Below are 16,370 nucleotides of genomic sequence, written 5' to 3' on the forward strand. Positions count from 1 at the left end.
GTTGTATGTAAAGATAGCCAGTGCATGTTTTCTTTAAGCTAAAAGTTAATGTTTCTGAAAGTGTTTAATCTTTTTTTTTTTTTTTTTTTACTACTGGGAGGGGAATAAAGATAAGAAAAGAACAGACAACAGTCATTGCAAATGGGAGCACAGTTTGTATTGTGTGCTTTAGTACAAGTAACCTTAATTTTAGGTTAGAGGAATGCCTGTGTGTGTGGCAGTCAATTTGAGGCAATTGTTCCTATCTGGAGGGTTAAACTTCATTTTTTGAAGATTTACATAGTTTTGTGCATTTACTTTAAGTTAATAGGGGATGGGGGGGGGTTGAAAATGTATTCATTTACTTGCTTGAGTGGTTTCATTAAAACAAAAAGTCTTGAAAAATGTGGCATACGTTAAAATGGAGATGAGAAGAAGCAACTGTATAAAAGATCAACCTGCAAACATTAATGTGTGCATGTAACATAAAAGTTAGAAATGCACATTAAAAAAACTGACATGTATAATAGGTGGGGACAACAGCTTGGTATCATGATGGCCATGCTATTCAGAATATCAGGGACAAAGGAAAAGGGGAGTAATTATATTAATTGCTAGAGGGGCTCCAATAGTGATAGAAAAGGGAACAAAGACAATAATGGTAAATTTGTGATAATAAGGGGCTAATAGCAAGGAAGGAGAATTATGTTGGCATGTATTTCTATTCCAGCAAAAACTAAAGTTATAGAGCTTAAGAAAATTTTGGGAGAAATAGTCAGCTGTCAGCAGGGAATATTACTTACAGGTGGGGACCGGAGCTTCATTTGCAAAAATAAGGATGGATCAGGGGGACCTAGAATGGAAAATATAACAAGAGAGGGTAGATTTCTGAAGAAATGTATGAAAATATCTGGTATAGAAGATGTGAATTTAGTAGTAGGAACAGAATTTACCTATTCCCAGGGTACTGTGACTGTGCTAGACTAGATAGAAGTAATAGTTCACAGACGTGCACTTAATTGAAGCCCTCAATACATGTCCAGTAACTGTATCACATCATGCACCAATAAAAAACAAGATAAAAATGCAGGATAATGAAGTAAAAATGAGACAGTAGTGTGTTCACATGTTAAAGAGGAGTTTAAGGAGTGGGTAGTAGAAATTATTTGAGAATTTTTAGAGAAGATGGAAATAGCTTCAGAAGTTATAGCTAAGGAAAATGGAGTTTTATATAGGGTAGAAATAACAGAGAAATAGATATTGATAAGTAATAAGAATTGCTTAGAGGAGCTGACAAAGGTTAACATGTTACAGACTTAGGGGAATCTGACAGAACAAGAAGAAAAAGAGAGAAATGCAGAGTGCTAAAGAGAAAATAATCTAGTATTTGGATAATGTGCATGAGTTTAGAAAGATTGCCATTAAACTATTTTTGATAGTAATTCCATAGTACAAAAACTTTTAACATGGGGACTTGGGCAACAAAAAGTAGAAAAGATTGTTGCCAAGTTTAAGCAGCTTATTACAAGAAAAATAACCAGAGATCCTGTATGGGGTATTGGAGTTATTTCGAAAATGTTATGAAAATTTGTATAGATCAGATAAATGTGTTTGTCCCAAATTAATAACTGTTGCCAAAATCATGGACTGAAACTAAGTAACAAAAATGCATTAATGTATCCTTTGGGAAGTCATCTACATCAGGGAACTACCACATTGACGATACTCCTCTAAGAGTCGATTTGGGAACTTAAGTGAACAGTGACCCAACTTTTGACCAACATGTGTCTATTTCTATAAGAAAGTCATTCTGTATTGCACAGTTTATAAACAAAGGGATTGTGTCTAGATCTAGGGATGTCATTGTCCCGTTTTACTCAGCCCTCATTGGACGAAATATTGAATATAATGCTTCCTTTGGCATGTGTCTGTTCAGACACATGCAACAACTGGAACACCCACAGAGATACCTTACTAAAAGGATACAAGGCCTAAACAACATGTTCTACATGGATTGACTCAAAGCCATGTCACTATATTCAGTATCCTACAGACTTCTAATAGGTGACGTGTCTGGTATATAGTGCATCCTCTAACCTGTCATTGATGGATTTTCTGCACATCAATAAGCCAAATGGCATCAGAAATGTTCAGTCTGTAACATCATCTGTAACATCAACCGAATGGTTTCAAGGGACAGGTGTATCCCTTAGAGGATGCTGCTGCTGTGGAATAAACTCCCCATCTACATAAAGCAAAGTTCATCTCTGTCCATATTGAAGTGCAACTTAGATCTGTGGATGGGAAACAGAAACTTTACCCAAGGACTGCCCCCCTGTATATAGCTCCCAACCTCCTAGCACAAGAAATATGGACAAAGCCTATAATAATGGGTGGGGGGGGGGCAAAGGCCCAAAAATAGGCACACATTTTAAATGTTACTCTTATAAACTTAAAAAGTTGTTAGAATAACATGATTTGCATTAGCATGCATTTTCTGAAGGATATACAGTGTGAAACTCAAATACATGCCATTATTTAGTGACGTCAATCCTCTGTGATTTGCCAGAAAACCACATATTATATGAGGAACAGACCAAAAATATGAGACAAAAATCTAGACAGTCGAAAGTTATGCCCCATACTACTAATGGACAAAGCAGACTTCAAAGACTTTTTTCTCAAGTATATAGCAAATGTTGTAGGTGTGATAGAGAAGAAAGAGGTAAATAGGAGCATATGTTTATGAAGTGTAATGATTTGGCAGATTTTTAAAAATTCCCTGAGGATCACTCTATCAGAAATATTGGGTAAGCAAATGGCTGTAAGTATGGAAATGATTCTTTTGAACTGGGGTACAGGATCTAAATTGCCTAGACACATTAAGGTCTTATTAAGCTTAATTCTGTTGACTGCCAAAAATGCAGTTACTAGAAAATGGAAATCCAAGTCTATACAAACTGCATTTGAGATATTGAATATTATAAAAGAGATAAAAGAAGTGGAAGAGGGATCTTTAGAAAAGGGAAGAAGCAAATTATATAGAAGTAAATGGAAATTGTGAGAGCAATATATGCATAATGTTCAGGAGAAGGAGGAGGAGGAGGATTGAGCTTTAAAGGAAGGCAAGAATTCAGTAATTTTTTCAAAGTTGGACTGATGATAGTAGCAAAAAATGTATGTGATATATATTGTATTTAAATGGAAAATGTTAAAATGGTTTGTTTTCTTTTCTGTTATTGTATGCTTGTCTATGTTTTAAGTGATAATTTAATAAATGTATTAAAAAATGTGCTTTATTCCATGCATGAGTCCCCTCAAATGATCTGTGGTACCATCCTAATTATTGTCATTAGGATGGTATAAATAATTATGAGCATTTCACCAATGCTAACCATGTTATTATGTATTTGAGACATGGTTGTCAAGAAATCCATGTGAAGAACATATAATATTAGGTTAGCATCAGCTAACGGCTCATAATCCCTTGTAGTGCATGGAGCTTTATCTGTACCATGTACTAAAAGTTACAGTAAAAAAAAAAAATTCTTAAGTGTTTTACCAGCTTTCATCGCCATGAAACACTTAGCGAGTGCTTTCGGAAAGGTAGTATAACACTGTCCCTTATGTTTACACTCATCTTCTGTGCCTCGCAACTGTCATTTTCACAGAATGTCCAGATTTTTGCCTCATATGTAGGGTGTGTTCCTCATGTATTCCTTGGTTTTCAGAAAAATTACTGAGGACACTGAATAATGGCATACATATCAGTTTCAGACTTTGTATCCTTTAGTAAACCAGATTAACACACATCCTATTATTCTAGTAACATTCTAGGTTTAGAACAAGAAGTTAGGGATATGTTATTGATGGATGTACTGGTAGATTTTACTGGCTAGTGTAGGACCAGACCTTAACAACTTTAGCAGGGGGTGCTTAACATTTATGATCAGGTCTCGCAGCACTCTAGCACTTAACTGATTTGTCTTTTTCTAACTATCAGATCATAATCAGCATGCTGTATGTACTACATATAATTATTGACTATGGGATAGAAAAGGCATATCTGTAACCAAATGTGATAGGTTATTTCAAGCACCAAAAGAGAAATAGACTAGGCTTAAAATGGCCCATAGTGGCAGGTGGCATAGTACTTACGTATGAACCTATAAATAAAGAACACAAATGGAATATTTATGGAGATTTAATTATGCCAAGGTTAGAGGTCGACGAAGCTCAACAACTAACAGTTAAGATAGGAGGAGATGAGATAAAAATGTGTGATGTACAATCAGTCTTCAGGAAAGTCTCTAGGAATAGATGGTATTCTTGTGGAAGTTTGGAAGTTAAGATGGAAGAAAGTGACCAAGAGCTGGAAGATTTTATTTAACAGCATTTTATAAGGTGGGGAAGCACCAATATCTTGGAAGAAAGCTGTGGTGGCTGTATTATCTAAAGAAGTTAAAGACCCAGCTTTATAAAGATCCATTTCATTTTTAAACAATGATTATAAAGTGTTTATGTCTATATTAAGTAAAAGAATGGAAAAAGTGTTGCCAAAATCGGTAGATATGGAACAGTTTGGTTTTGTGGAGGGTAGGCAAACATTTAACAACATTAATAGAACAGTGATGATCCAGAGGGAAACAGAAAAAAAGAAAATACTGCTTTTGTAATTGGGTCTTGATGTAGAGAAAGCATTCAATAGGGTAAGCTGGGATTTGGTGAGTAGGGCAGATAATGCATTTTCATTCCCTGAAACAATAATCAGGTTAAGTAGGAGGGTATATGAAGGATCAGAGGCAGAACTTTAAGTGGGAAGGAAGGCTCCTCTGTGGTAAGTTGTGTCTGAACAGAGAAAACAAGCATGAGTGTCTTCTTTCCACTTTATTTGCTTTATATTTAGAGCTATTGTCAAAGAAAATAAGGGGCTCAGAAATGCAAGAATATAATTGGTATGGTAGTCAGGAAAAGTTGGCTTTATTTGCAAATGATATTATTTTGAAACCTGTTAAATCGAGAAAAGGACATGTCAGTATGTGAAGCATTTTGAGACAGTTTTAAGTCTTTTCAGGATATCAAATTAATGAAGATAAAACAAAGGGTATAGCTGTAAATTATGTACCCATACATGAATTGGTTTAGCAATACTCGCATTTATGGGGCTCTAATAAAATGAAGTATTTTGGACTGTAGATTAAAAAAGTTTCTGCTATGGCAGCCTAGGGTTTGTGGGAAGAGACTAAACCAAAGATAATACAAAAACTAAGAAACTGGAAGCTCTTATTTATGGATAGTAAGATACATGCATTGAAAATATATTAGTCTTGTTAAATTTATATAGAAGTTAGGCCTGTTTTTATCAACGATAGAAGTTGCAGACAGTAAACATAATAAAGAGATGAAGGAATTTATCTGGAAGGGAAAGAGGGCAAGAGTTACATGGGATAAGTCCATCCTTCCAATAGAACAGGGTGGTTTAGCATTACCTGATTTGAAGGGATATTTTAGAGCTACACAGTTAAGGATCGTGTACATAAAGCAAGCAAAAGGTAATAGTTCAAAATGGATAGGGATGATGAAGAAGCATAGGGGAAGTTCAAGATGTAGAGAGAGTGGGATTTTGGATGCAGACCCTTAAGGAGAATAATTATCATACAGAATATTATATTCACAGAGTAGCAGAAAGTATTTCTAAGAACTCCAACACAAGAATGGAGAAATGAGATTTCATCAGTAGGGATGATTATAATTAGGAGTGCAGAGAATGGGAAAGAAGAGGTAGAATTTACTAGAGAAAACTGTCAAAGGAGCCAAGATTTTGGGAGCAAATATCTAGAGAGGGAAAGTTAATAGAATAGGATGAGGCAAAGATGATGACTGGATTGCAGGCTTGAGATTGAGATTGCTAGGGATTGATATCAGAGTATAGGCAAAGAGAAAGAGATAATTGAGTCTTAAGTGAAAGATCTGCTCTGGTTGTTCAGGTATATAGTAAATGTTGTGGGTGTGAATTAGAAGAAAGAGGTATGTGGGAACATGTGTTTTTGGAATGTAATGAGTTGGCAGGTTTAAAAAAATTCTTAGCAGTGTACTCTGTCAGAAATATTGGGTGACCAATGTCTGTAACTAAGGAAATGATTCCTTTGAGCTGTGGCACAGGATCTGAATTGCCTTGACATAATAAAGTCTAACTGAGTTTAATTCTGGTGGTTGCCAAAAAAAGCAATTACTAGAAAATGGAAATCAAAGTCTAAACCAACTGTATTTGAAATATTGAATATTACAAAACAGATAAAAGAACTAGAAGATCTTTAGAAAAGGAAAGGAGCAAATTATATAGGAATACATAGAAATTGTGGGAACAGGATATGCAAGAATGATGTTTTGGAGGAGGAGGAGTGGGGTTTAAGGGAAGGCCAGGAGTTCAGCAATGTATTTAATGATGGACTTTTGATGGTTAGAAGGAAAGAAAAGATATGTGATGTATACTATACGTAGATCAAAAAATGTTAGTATGGTTTGCCTTCTTTTTGCTAATATATTAAAGATGCTTAAAATATTAAGTTATGCTTTTTTCTGTATGTGACATTTTAAGTGTTAGATTAAAAGGAAAGATCAGTTTTTGGAAAGAAAAAAATGATATTAGGATAGGAGTAATTCATTAATCAAAACACTCAGTTGTTTTTTTTTTTCTTTTTTGTTTTTATTATAGGCATTCTTGTGAAGGGATTTTATGCTATATGAATTCTTTGTGGGAGAATTTTAGATTAAATTCTCCAGAGTCAAAGTTGTTAGGAAATCTGATCAACCTTTTGTTCCTTATGAACAAAACAGATTATGGTTAGCTTTAAGAAAGCAAACTATTTCCAGCTGTTTAACTGACTTCAGTGGATGTTTGCTATCTCAGCTCATGTCAGAACCTGTTTTACTGGAGGAACAGCAACTTCTGTAGTTTTCATTAGGGAGGTTTCAGTATGAGGTTTTTGTGAATCAGCAACCTCTTGATCTATTCGTGTATTTAATGTGAACTAAAGCTTTAGCTTCATTACCAATCCAAGGCAAGGAAGGTTTTGCTTCTACTGCTGCTCGAGGTATGTTAGCGAGACCTTCCATCTCCCTCAGTGATTCATAAGAATACAGTTTGTTTCAGTGACTCGTTTTCACTGAAGTACAGACAGTAAAACCCATTCACGTGAACGGATGATCAGTGACAGCTTTTTCACAATGTGAACAAGTACTATGCACTCCCCATTCAAGGACCTTTACCCTCCATACCACTTAATAATATAACTATTTTTGTGGTCACACAATGTTTGGGCAATTTAAAAAAATGTTGTTGGCTGTCCATGTGACTGAATGGGGTGAGATGGAGAGGTTTTACTGAACAGTACTTTTATGTAAATGAAAGTCGGCACATAGTTTGGTAATTTCATTTAAAAGTACTTTTGTTGCACAGATGAAAACCGTTACATATCTTAGTGATGTACTGATATGTTAGGCAGACCAAAAAAGATGGAAGGAAAGAAAAATTATAGTGAAGATTTTCACTTTAATATTAGATTGACTGCTTTGGGACTTTCCAGTATATATACCCTTCCTTCTTTCATTATTATTATTATTGTTATTTTGTTGTGTGTGACCGTCCTGTCCTTGCGCATGTCTTTGCATGAGTACAAGTGTGATGGGCGTAGGTATTGAGGCAGACTGTAGCATGATGCCTTTTTCTTGGAGAGCTAGGGAGTTGGAGTGATGCAGGTGGCACATTGGTGTTTTGACTGTTTTCACTGATGAGAAGTATGGTAGGATGTGCACTTGTTAATTGATAATTTGCCTTCTTGCATTATCCCAGAAAGGGCAACATCTGTGCATTATTTATTTATTGTATCTGTTTGTTAGCCAGGTAAGCCTGCTGGGCAGAATGTCTCTCTTCAGATATCAGCTGGGAGCACTTTCTGGTTAAGTGACTTGCTCAAAGTCACTCAGCAGACAAATGGCAGTAGAAGGAATCAAATCCTTTTCCCTCGAATACAGGAAATAATTAATTAACAACTCAGAGCCTTAATCCTCTGTGCTAAATGCCAGAAACTCCAAGTGGTGTTGAATGTGGCTGTTTGAAAAGGATTCCAAGTGTGTTTTTACTGTCATAGTATAAGAAAAAAGTCTTAGTTTGTATAATCCCAGGATACAGATTGAACAATTTAAGGCTGCTGCTTTTGGTCGCCTGTATAATCCTGTTGCTTTCACCAAGTATTCAAGGAAGATCATTGCAGACAGTTGGGAAATTCATTGGCTATGAATACCAGCAGAGGTGGCTTTATTTATATCTTAAGAGCACCAGAACCAAATCCTAAAACACAAAGAAAGCCAGTTATTCACTATCATAGAGTATGTTTCTTCACAGTCCTGAAGAAAACTACAGAAGTGGCTGTTCCTCCAACAGACTAGGCTCTGACACATGGAATAGCTATATTGTTCTGTGTCCTGACAAGTGACTGCCCGGTCCCCCACCACACACACATTTATAACAAAACTTTTGGCAAGCAGGTAAAATATCTTCATTTCTGTTGTTTTCATGCATCATATTTTCACGTGTTTTCAAAAGTGCAGTCTAAAATACATGTAAACATTTGTGCACTAGCAAGTGCTATCTCCTCCTTTTATTGCATATACATATTGTGTGAAAGAATATTAATTTACTGTGTTTACTTGAGCACTTAGTTTTTTATGTTGCGTGAGCAACTCTGTAAATACTTTTTTCTAACATTCTGCCAACAGTCATTTAGTTTTTATGTCCGTTTTTTAAACGCTAAAAACAGATTTATGGTATCCCACTCTGTCACATAGAGGGAAAATACCCTATGGCCCAGACACCCCCCCCCCATCCTAAATAGTGGCTTTGGGAAAGAAAGAAAGAGTCAGAAGGGGTCAGGTGGGAGTGGGTATCTGATTTTGACTCACCCATCTTTCATTTTTGGAATGCTAATCTCAGCTTTGTGATTGCACCAATCAGCCAAACATTTGCAAGGCACCAAAATATTTAATGGCTGGGTTAAATGGGCTTGATACTGCCAGGCTGATGATGATCGTCTTCATCAGCATCTGTGTGTGTAACCTTGCACACTCATGGTAGGGTACAGTAGACCCTTGAAGTGATGCAGATTCTTCCATCAACCACAAGGAGCTGGGATTCGAGCATAATATTAATGCCCTCATTCTCATTGCCGGCTTTAACAGATTCCAGTAAGCACACAAGCAACTCTGTGGTTGCCTGTAAGATACCTCCATTTGACTGTTTTTTGCCATTATGCTTGGGATGCTGTCCCTTAGTGACCGAATGAGTAGGCATAAGACCACTGAGATGGCCGATGGTCAGCTGGGCCTGGAGTGAAAAAAAAAAGAACAGAAGGGAGAGACATACTAAAATAATTTAAATGAAACACTGTTAGCATATCTTCATTGTAATTTTACAATTAGTGTTTAAGAATAAGGCTAATTTATAAGAATTACTAATCTAAATAAATAAGGAATGTTTTGTACATTTTTTTTAACTCAAAGATCTAGAGATTTAGCATTTTAAGTTAAAGTATACTGAAGTAAAAATGCTTGTGTGTGCCACTTGCATTAAAAGTGAATTATTATTACTCTGTGTTGAGCTAAAGCTATAGTCATAGAGACCACTAAATAGTAGTATGTCAGTGTTATCCCTTTTCACGGTAAAGATTCTGAAAAAAAGTTAGTACTGGAAATAGGAAAAATGTTTTTGAAAAAATGTCTTTATCTAGTACTCTGTGGCTGTGCCCTTTGGGTGGTTCTACTTATGTCTTCTCCTTGTAATACTTATAAAAACATAATGTAATGCAGTACATTATAACCATTAGTACTTTGACTGATGCCACATGTCTACTGTGGTGAGAAAAAACATTTTACTTTGCACAACTTATAAGTAAGGGCTTGGCATCCAGATACAAGAAGACCATTGTTCCACTGTACTCAGCTGTCATCAGACCAGTCATTGCTTACAGTGCACCCTTTGATATGAATCTGGCCAGGTATTTGCAACAGCTTGAGAGACGACAGAGGATCTTTACAAAAAGAATACACGGAGAAAACAACAGTCTTATGCAAACCATCTGAAAGCCCTGTCCCTGTACTCATCTTCTACAAACTGCTGTATGGAGATCTATGCCTAGCCTAGAAGGCATCCTTTTTTGCACATCCAGAAAATAGCATCAGAAATACTTTTCGTAAGGAAACTAAACCTCATCTGTGACATAAGCAGGACATTTTGAAAGGGCAGGTATGTGTCTCAAAGATTACCCCTTCTGTGGAACAGGCTTACCATCCATGTGAAGCAAAGCTCATCCCTAACCCTATTCAAACGTAACTTGGACCAGTGGATGGCAAATTGCAAGTTTACCCCTTGTTTAGCACCTCTGTCTCTAATGTACAAAGGCAGGCTGTGAACGCTTAATGAAGAGCCTGGCTCTTGTGCCGATATCCTAGTGACAACCCATGAACCTATTAAAGTAAGTGTCAGTCTATTCCACTGAGTCAGAAACTTTTCATGTATTGCCATCAACTACATAGTATATTGCACAGATTTTTTTTAAAGTAAAACCCCATTTTTCTGTTGATTTTTATTAATTTCTTTCTACTTTTGGACTGTTTAAACTAGCTCCCTCTAGGACTGTTGTTAGTGTCCTTCATGTATTTAGAGATACATGTCTAGATACTTCAGTGATATTGCACTTTGTCTACTGCTTGTACATGATCGTAACATTTACTTTTTGTGGTGCATATAACTTGAGAGGGCTGTCTGAATTTTTTTATGGTAGAGAAAGGGAATCGTTGATAATGTTATGATGTGCAGATTGTTGTAATGCCAACCTTTATTGACTTCATGATTTATTTTGTGTACTTTGTGCCAGTGTATTTGTTTGTCTCAAGAAATGTTGTTTATTAGTATGCATTTGTTATCTTCATCATATCCTGCTGTTAGCTGACCAGTTACAACCCATCATGTTCAGCTACAGTACATGAATGATGAGGAAGAACAGGGCAGAAAAGCTAATTCCCTGAGGTGGCACTGTTTGAGAGCTTTGCATTGTGAACTACACTGCTTGAACTGCATGTGGCATTGACAGTGCTGCAGTCACAGATTTGCTGTCCGATTGTTTTAACATGCTTAATTTCTTTTGCATTTCTGAGACTTTAATGGCAAATAATATTTTACAGAAAGTCCACCTGTACTATTTGAAGTTTCAAGTCTGGAAAGTGCACTTCAGATTGGAGGCTACCCCTGGCATTACATCATGACCCCTAATAAGAAAACTGAAAAAGGCATCTATCACATTTGTGCATTAAAGGATAATAAAGTGGTAATTTTTGATTTTTATTTAAAAACTTTTCTAGAATGTGATGCTTGCTTTGGCATACCTTGTGTACAGTGTGTTAAGGGTGAAAGTTGTTTGTATAGATTAACCTTGAGAGAGTGTAGCTTGTTTTAATCTTGAGGGTTTGCAAGTCTGCAGTGAAAGTGGTGTTTCTAAAACAGAGGTAAACTGACTTTAATGTGAGAATGGGATGAAGTACTGACTTGTGAAAGTGATAAGAATGACCTTGTGGGAGTAGGATGAGGAGAAAAAGGACTAGAGAATAACAAGTATTAAAAAGTGAATTGATAAGATGTGACAGGGTAGAAGTAAGTGTGTAGCTGATGCAAGGGGGAGGCGATGTCTTCTGATCTACACACTATCACAGAAACAGCTGATGCAGGGCAGGTGTTAAAGCGAGTATCATTCTCAGCTCAGACGGTTGCTTTATTTGCCAAGCAATCAATAGTCAGAGTCATTATGTATGTGTTACCCAGCTGCAATTGTAGACCTTGCCTTGGCAATGCATGTCTGGGTACTAAGAGGAGGCGAGTTATGAACTAAGGATGAAATCACCTAAATGCTTGTAGGATGATGGTCCCTGATTCCCAGTTACTACCTTCTGTACCACTTGTCCTTAAATACTAGGAGGTGGGGGAACAAATGACTCAATGGGGTTAAGGTTTTAATGGTCATATGGGAGATGAGGGAACCTGAAAGATAAAATAGAAAGAAAGATGCATGGCAAACTCCTGCATGACTACAGCTGCAAAGGGACAATAAGTTCAAAAGGCCACTTTAGTTTGTCATGCTGTCATCAGAAGTAGTAAGCACTAGAAGAAATTCATAGACTGAGATGTCGAATGTGGCTTGTGGGAAGTATTTAGAAACATACAATCCATTGAAGATTCCTTACCCCACTTGATTTGCCTTGATGTTTCTCTGTAACTTGTTTCCAGAGGTCATAACGGGTTTGTAGGAGCATTTTCTGTGCCATTGTCTCTTTCGTATTGTGTGGTTCCTTGCACATTGGTTTTGGCGTTTCTTCTTTTTATTGCAGTCCATTCAAGGTGACACCTTCACTAAAACAAATTTAATTATGAAAGCTTTTACTCTCATATTCCAATTTCTTTTTATCTTTATCATCTGAAGACACTGTTGCTTTGTATACTCTGTTAAACACACATACAGGTTGGTATTATGTTGCACTTTGCTCTTATACGTACAAAGAAGACACAAGTTTGGATCTATAGACAAAAAGTTGGATTTTACAGACTTCATATATAAGTACTAGTTGATCGATCCACTAGACCCTTTGCAGCTTAGCTACTGCAGTTATCCCTACTTTCTCCTTTTGAGAGAGTTAGGAAGCTGTTTTCTTTGATATGGAGAACAAGTTTATTCTATAAGTAATGGATTTTCTGTGGGAAGTATCAATCTTGCCAACTGCTTCTGTTTATGGGTGTATATAGTGCTACTAGTTTTCTGAACTTGTAAGAGAGCAAACAAGACTATATTGTTTACTGTTTTGAAGGCCAGACAAAGGCTGCCATGTTGAAATTTATAAGCAGTGAAGAGAGAGAGTGATATGACTTGTAGTCATTCTGTGTGGTGTCAGCAGCTGTTCTTTATGAGGAAATATTGAGTTTTTTCTTGATGAGTGACATTTCTAGATTAGTACATGTCAGAAGGGGAATTATATTCAAGAACTGACCTGATGATGGAGGAGTATAGAGAGAGAACATTACTTTCTTGACCTTGAGGATGTGCCTTAAGTATTTAGCTAGGCTAGTTAAAATGATTTCCTAACTGTATTCAATGCATGGTGGTCATATTGCCCAGGTCTCAAATTACAGGGTCTGTTTCTGGTGGTTTATTTATATATAAGAAAATGAATGTGCTTGTTTCCTGGAAAGCACAGTTCTGCATTTCAGGTATAGCTTTAGTCCATGGGCATGACACCATGTGTTTTTGAGGGTTAGGCCATTTTGTGTGGTATAGGTGTCTTCTGGGAGCTGATGATAGATCCTAATTTGCAGTCATCATCAAAACAGATACCGAAGAATAGTGATCTGGGGCCAGCGAGCCTGTAGGATACCACTGGAGGTAAGTCTTTTAGATGAATGTGTGCCACCAGCCTTAACTTAGTGGGTTCTATCTGTAAGCCAATTAGCTATCCAGTGAGTTATGCATGGGTTTATATTCAACTTGGTCAGTTTTTCTATAATGCTAGCATAGAGGGTGTTATTGAAGGCTTTAGCTAGATCACGTAGGCACTGTGCACAAATTTGCATTTGTCCAATGCTTCTGGTAAGCATTTGTCCCTAAGACTCTTCATAGTTCTCTCTCCTCCTTGTCTTGTCTACCTAGAGAACCAGTGTCTTAAGTTGTTGCACAGGGTGCAAAGACAGGATTGTCCCATCCCAAGGATCAGCCATCTATCAAGAAGAAGACCAAAAAAGTCAGGTTGGATGTGGCTGCTGTACCGCCTCCCTCAGATGTCTGTGTTGAAGTTGGTGAAAGCCCAGAGGATCGTCTGACTGTTCCGTTAGTTTCCTCTGCCATGACCATTTTGGAGGCTGACGTGGATCCAGCTTCTCATACATCCTCTGAGGCTCTGCAGACGTCTGTTATGGATGTTGAGGGGGGATCTCAGCTTATCATTTTCGAGGGACTGAGGGGTGTTGCGCAGATTCTTGTTCAGGAGGAGAATCCCACTACATTGATTGAGTGTCAACAAGGGTCTGGGCCTCCTAGGATCTTTAGGGCTGACATCCCTTAGAAAAAGAAGTAGAAAACAAAACATATTTCCCCTGCTTCTAAGGATCCCCAGCATGAATGGCAGGAGTTGTTTAATGTACTTGTGACCTTGAAGCCCCCCCCCCCCCAGAATTTGTTTCTGACTGTTTTCTTCCCTCCCTCCTAAGTCAGGTTCCTTTATCACTTCATCTTTCCCTGTCTATTCCCATTTGGTTAAGGATCACTCAGGATTCTTTGGTTCTGTCCATCATTCATCAGGGAGACTTCATAGTGTGGAAATCCCTTCCTCCTTTTTTGGGCATTCCTCAACCTCCTCAGGAACAGCTGCCCTTTTTTCCAGATGTACTTCAGAGCCTTTTGTCTCAAGTCACATTCCAAGCAGTTTCTGCTCCTCAAATGGGAAGGAGTTTTATTCCAGAATGTTTTGGTTCCAAGGAAAGAAGGTGGCTGGAGGCCCATTCTGGATCTTTTTCAGTTCAACACCTTTCTGAAGGATCCTTCCATTCAAATGCTGTATCTTCAGACCCTGTTTCCTCTTCTTCTACCACAGGCATTCCTGTTCTCTCTGGATGTCAAGGATGCCTTTCTTGATATCACTATTCATCTCTGTTTCAGGAAATGTTTGTGTTTGTCTGTTTCTTCCTTACATTTTCAATTCTCTACTGCCCCAAGGGTCTTCGCCAAATGCTTCGCTCCTGTGATTGCCTTTTTCAAGATGAAGGGGGATACACATCTTTCCTTTCTTGGATGACCTGCTCATTCAGGTTTGCTGTCCAGAGACCCTGCTTCAGCACTTCTGCTATGCTATTTTTTGGATGCCTCAGACACTGGGTGGGGGGGCTTCTTTCAGCCATTTAAAGATTCAGGGCCTTTGGTCCATTTGTCAAAGGGCAAACCATATCAGCATCAAGGAGATGAGAGCTCTCCTTCTTGCTCTTCAGGCCTTCCGTACTTTTTTCCTTCAGGGCCTCTCAAAATCTTTACAGACAATAATACCACATTGGTGTGGTACATCAACAAACAAGGGGAGACACGATCTTACCTCCTGTTCAAGCTAGCTATTAAGGTTTGGTATCTGGCTGTCCAGTATCAGGTCCTCTTCAGGCTGTATATTCCTTCAGAACAGAACCTTGTGGCAGACTCTCTGTGCAGATCCATGACACTTCACAGATATATGATGTGAAGTTGTTCTCTCTCTCCATTCATTCTTACTGATGGGTTTGGAGCCAACTCGGCTAACTGCAAAAGCTTGAGGTCTTCAACCAGCTCGAGGCCAACTCCCTATGCCATGATGCATCCTGATCTTCCCTCAGATCTAGTTTGCCGCTGCAACTTGATCGGACGTTCACCAGCTCTGGCCAGTGAATAACTTTATTTTTTCTCAAAAAATAGCTGTTAAACTAGCTTAATTACTTAGTCATTTAGATAGATAGAGTGTTCAGTCTATAATTAGATTATTTAGATAATGTAGTTAGTTATTAGGGCCATTTTTTGCCTTCTTTTCTCCCTATGTCTATCTCGCTTAGTTTAATTACTGAGAGATTAGTGGCCGTGTTTTTAGGCCTTTTTTCTCTTATCTTGAGTATCCTATTGAGATTGTGTTTGTATTAGATTATAGCCCTTCTTTTTCACAGGGCACATAGTTATCTTTACTAATATTATCATTAGATATTAGTGGTCGTGTTTTAAGATCTTTCTTGTCTTACCTACAGTATTACATTGCGCGCGTGTGTGTGTGTGTGTGTGTGTGTGTGTGTGTGTGTGTGTGTGTGTGTGTGTGTGTGTGTGTGTGCGCGTGTGTATGTGTGTGTGTTTGTTAAATTACAGCCCTTCTTTTTATACAGGGCAGATAAATATTTACATTAATAGCTAAATTTCTCAGAGCCTTCTTTTCTCAAGGCTTTACTAGTTCATTTGTGTGCATATTGCTGTTAGAGCCCTCTTTTTTTATAGGGCATTGTTGCTGTGATTTACTATAGTTAGTATTTGCCTTTGAAAATATGTCTCAGCAGGAGAAGGAAAAAGCCAAGTCTGGCTTCAAAAAATGCCCAAGATGTGGGCAAAAGATGTCTATAACTGATGGACAATACTGAATGTGTCTACTGTTTGGGTGAGGTACACCTGCAGGACAGCTGTGCTATATGCCACTCCTTTAGCTCCAGAGTGTTGCATGAGAGAAAAAGAAAACTCTGCTGAAATCCTCTTTCCAAGAGTCACTGGATAGGTCAGACAAGCACTCCAAAAAGACTTCGGAAC

General features: G+C 37.7%; 1 protein-coding gene across 1 annotated transcript in view; it reads left to right on the forward strand.

Moving 5' to 3' along the window:
• Positions 1-16,370, forward strand: part of DCAF17 (DDB1 and CUL4 associated factor 17) — a 1,410,723-nt gene that overhangs the window by 1,056,419 nt on the left and 337,934 nt on the right. The window contains exon 9 of the mRNA XM_044075525.1: positions 11,218-11,360. Coding sequence (XP_043931460.1) covers positions 11,218-11,360 — 143 coding nt within the window. The remainder of the gene's footprint in view (positions 1-11,217; positions 11,361-16,370) is intronic.

This window comes from Protopterus annectens, chromosome 6.part1 (genome assembly GCF_019279795.1).
Source record: "Protopterus annectens isolate FY-2018-M chromosome 6.part1, PAN1.0, whole genome shotgun sequence".
Taxonomy (NCBI): Eukaryota; Metazoa; Chordata; order Ceratodontiformes; family Protopteridae; genus Protopterus; species Protopterus annectens.